Here is a 3,653-nt window from a genome sequence, read left to right as displayed (position 1 = left end):
AGACCTTTTTATTTAAGTGGCATTTTAACTGTTAGTATTACTAGATTTTATCTGGCCAGGGTGTCTTATTTTATATTGTATTTTTGTATTTTTAATTTAATGTTTATATTTATTGTAATTTATATTATAATTACTTTTAATTTATTGTTGTAAGCTGTCCCGAGGCTTCGGCGAATGGGGTGGCATAAAAATGGTTTAATAAAATAGAAAATAAAAAATAAAATAAATGAATTTAACTTATTTCCAGCAAGATTATTGTGAGAATGGGGAACACATTTTGGCACATTGACTTAAACACAGAAACATTGAATGTAATTGCCATGATTAAAGATGAAAATAACAAGATATAAACTTTTCTGCAGAAGTAAATTTATAGTTGTTAAGGTTATATTGGAACTAGTAAATAGACTATCAATATAGTAGATATACTGTGAGTACAGTAAAATATCAAAGTAGCATATGGTTGCCTTTTTTCCAGATCAATCTTCAAATATAGATTCTTTACAACAGCAGTTTCTTTTAGCTCTTTTGTGAGCAGAAATTAAGAGGGTAATTAGAAATATGAATTCTGGGAAACCACTGGTCCAGGCAGGTTTTCCATTGATATAAAACCTATTCTTTCTTCTTGTTTCTAAAACTACTCCGTTTGTATTCTTTTATTTTTGATGCAGGCTCACTCTCTTGCTTCATTAAATATCCCTGTTCTATAGTGCTCGCAAATCCAGCAAGGAACATATTTAATGTGCTAACAAACAATTCCTCTTGTTAATTAATGCTGATAGTAAAATACTGGTTGCAATTTTGGCTGATCAATTGCAACACATTATGATTATATTGGATTTCCATCCCACCTTTTTTCCTCTCATGAGGAACCCATGACAGCTTACATAGTTCTGCACTCATTTTTAGTCTAAGCACAATTAACAATCCTGTGAAGTAGGGTAGTCTGAGTCTGTGACTGGTCAAAAGTCCTCTAATGAGCTTCCTAGCTGAGTTGGGTTTTGAACCTCGTTCTCCCAGGCCCTGGTGCAGTACACTAAGCTCCTCTTCATACTGGCTTATTGCAAAAACCATACATTTTTACTTTAAAAATTGGAAAAAATGTTTCTGTACAGAGTTGGATGGACAAGTTGATTTTACCTTAGATCAGTTAGTGCGGGAAGATTATGAGTGATTGGCATGGATGCCAATTATGATTTGCCTGTGGTGGTAGAAGGGAATACTTACAGTTACATCATTTATTAGAATCCAGGATTAGTCCTGCCACATTTTCAGCCCCACATACTCCTCAGTTACTGGAATGCCTGTTGTGGCAGGTGCATGTCTATGGATATCTATTATCACTGAATTAGTATGCTACATTGGGCCTAATAGAGGAATGGGATGCAGAACTGAAATGTCCTAGTGGATTTGAACAGTGGAATGCTACTTCAGGCTGCATTCTTGCAGTTTCGACAGACTTCAGACTATGCCTTATTCACATGTATCCCTCAATTATTGGATGCCATTGTAAAATCCATTGATATTTCTCAGTTGCTTAGCAGTGCAATTTTATGCATGTCTAGTCAAAAGCAAGCCCTATTGAATTTAATGAAGTTTGCTGCTAGGTAGGTGTGCACTGGACTGTGCACTTAAATCAGCAAATCACATTAGTATGTGGGTTATTCACTATTCACAAAATGCTGTCACTATGAGTGGAAGGAGTCAGCAGAATGATTCATATACAGGCAGTCCCCGAGTTACAAAAAATTAGCAAGTATAGACAAAGAAGCATGTATTGCTAGCCAAATAAGAAACAGATGTTTATTCAGCAAGGAAGAACTGTAACAGTAAAACTAGAGATGCTACATACATGATTAAAAAATAGCCACCTCATTTGTAGGGTTCATCACATGTGTTCACAAGTTAATCTGTGTATATCTTGTATGCTAATTATTCTGGAGGAAATTAGTGTTTTTTTCTGTTTACAAATGGATAATTGAAACAGATCAGTTATTAAACCTTCACAGAAAGTATGGATAAATTTATTTTTATTATTTATTTATTAAAACATTTTTATGCCGCCCCATTCGCCGAAGCCTCGGGGCGGCTTACAACAATAAATAAAAGTAATTATAATATAAATTACAATAAATATAAACATTAAAAATCCAAAAATACAATATAAAATAAGCCGCCCTGGCCAGATAAGATCAAGTAATACTAACAGTTAAAATGCCGCTTAAATAAAAAGGTCTTCGCCTGGCGCCGAAAAACAAATAACAATGGCGCCAGGCGGACCTCTCTGGGGAGCGCATTCCATAACTTAGGCGCCACTGCAGAGAAAGCCCTCCTCCGTGTACCCACCCTCCTAATTTCTTTCACGGAGGGTTCCCGGAGAAGGGCCTCTCCCACTGATCTCAGGGGGCGGCCGGGCATATATGGACGTAAGCGCTCCTTCAGGTAACCAGGACCCAAGCCGTTTAGGGCTTTATAGGTCATCACCAACACCTTGAATTGGGCCCAGACTTCAATGGGAAGCCAGTGAAGCTGACAGAGAACTGGAGTCATGTGACCATAACGCCCAGTCCCCGTCAGCAGCCTGGCAGCTCTATTTTGAACCAACTGAAGTATCTGGACCGTCTTCAAGGGTAGCCCCACGTAGAGCGCGTTACAGAAGTCAAGGCGGGAAGTCACCAATGCATGTGTCACTGTCGCAAGGCAGTCGTACTCCAGGTAGGGGTGCAGCTGATGAATCAGCCGAAGCTGGAGGAAAGCGCTCCTCGCCACTGCTGTTACCTGAGCTTCCAGTGAAAGCTCCGGGTCGAGGAGCACTCCCAGGCTGCGGACCTTGTTCCTAGGAGGGAGTGCAACCCTGTTCAGGACAAGGTTCAATTCACCCTCTCCGAAGCCCGATCTGCCAACCAACAGGACCTCCGTCTTGTCTGGATTGAGCTTCAATTTATTGGCCCTCATCCAGCCCATTACCTCGGCCATAAATGATGCTTACTATTGCAAAGTAGTGTTTCATACATATTTTCCTCTCTCTAGGTAATTTTGAAAAGGAGTATGATGATGTCACCATTAAGATGATCTTTGGTATAGTTCAGGTAATTGGGTTTTCCAATTCCATTTGCAACCCCATCGTGTATGCCTTTATGAATGAGAACTTCAAGAAAAACTTCGTCTCTGCAATTTGCTTTTGCGTTCTAAAAGAAAACCGGGCCCCATCTAAGCGACATGGAAACTTGGAAATTACGATGATACAACGAAAGGAAGCTGTTTGTAAGAGAGAGACAGTCTCCTTAGATGAGAGCGGAAGAGAAGCATTCAGTGAAGGGAACATTGAAGTAAAACTCTGTGATCAGCCCTTTGCCAAAAAGAATTCCAGGAGACACCTTGCTCTGTTTACATCTGGACTTGCTGGGCAGGCTTCACTGGGTTGCTAACGTAATGGGTACTTCTTTTAACCCTTTTCTTCTAACATTGGGAAAATGAGAGAAACTTACGCTAGGCTTTTTCAATTTTCAGTTCAGGCTATTGACATCAGGGGCAGTGCATTCGGAGGGTATATCCTCAAGAACTGGATTTCTGTTGGATCGATCTGCAAGCAGTGATCCTAAGAACCAATCCAATCAACTCTTCTCTTACCTCAACATAATGTAGGTGTTCAT

At 39.6% G+C, this 3,653-nt stretch overlaps 1 protein-coding gene across 1 annotated transcript in view; it reads left to right on the top strand.

The window, feature by feature from the left end:
* QRFPR (pyroglutamylated RFamide peptide receptor) overlaps positions 1–3,428 on the top strand; it is a 25,526-nt gene extending 22,098 nt beyond the window's left edge. The window contains exon 6 of the mRNA XM_044428534.1: positions 3,031–3,428. Coding sequence (XP_044284469.1) covers positions 3,031–3,428 — 398 coding nt within the window. The remainder of the gene's footprint in view (positions 1–3,030) is intronic.
* The last annotated feature ends 225 nt before the right edge of the window (positions 3,429–3,653 follow it).

This window comes from Varanus komodoensis, unplaced genomic scaffold, assembly GCF_004798865.1.
Source record: "Varanus komodoensis strain SLA01 unplaced genomic scaffold, ASM479886v1 scaffold2, whole genome shotgun sequence".
Lineage (NCBI taxonomy): Eukaryota > Metazoa > Chordata > Lepidosauria > Squamata > Varanidae > Varanus > Varanus komodoensis.
The sequence above is the reverse complement of the archived record's forward strand: the minus strand, read 5'-3'. Positions and strand labels throughout refer to the sequence as shown.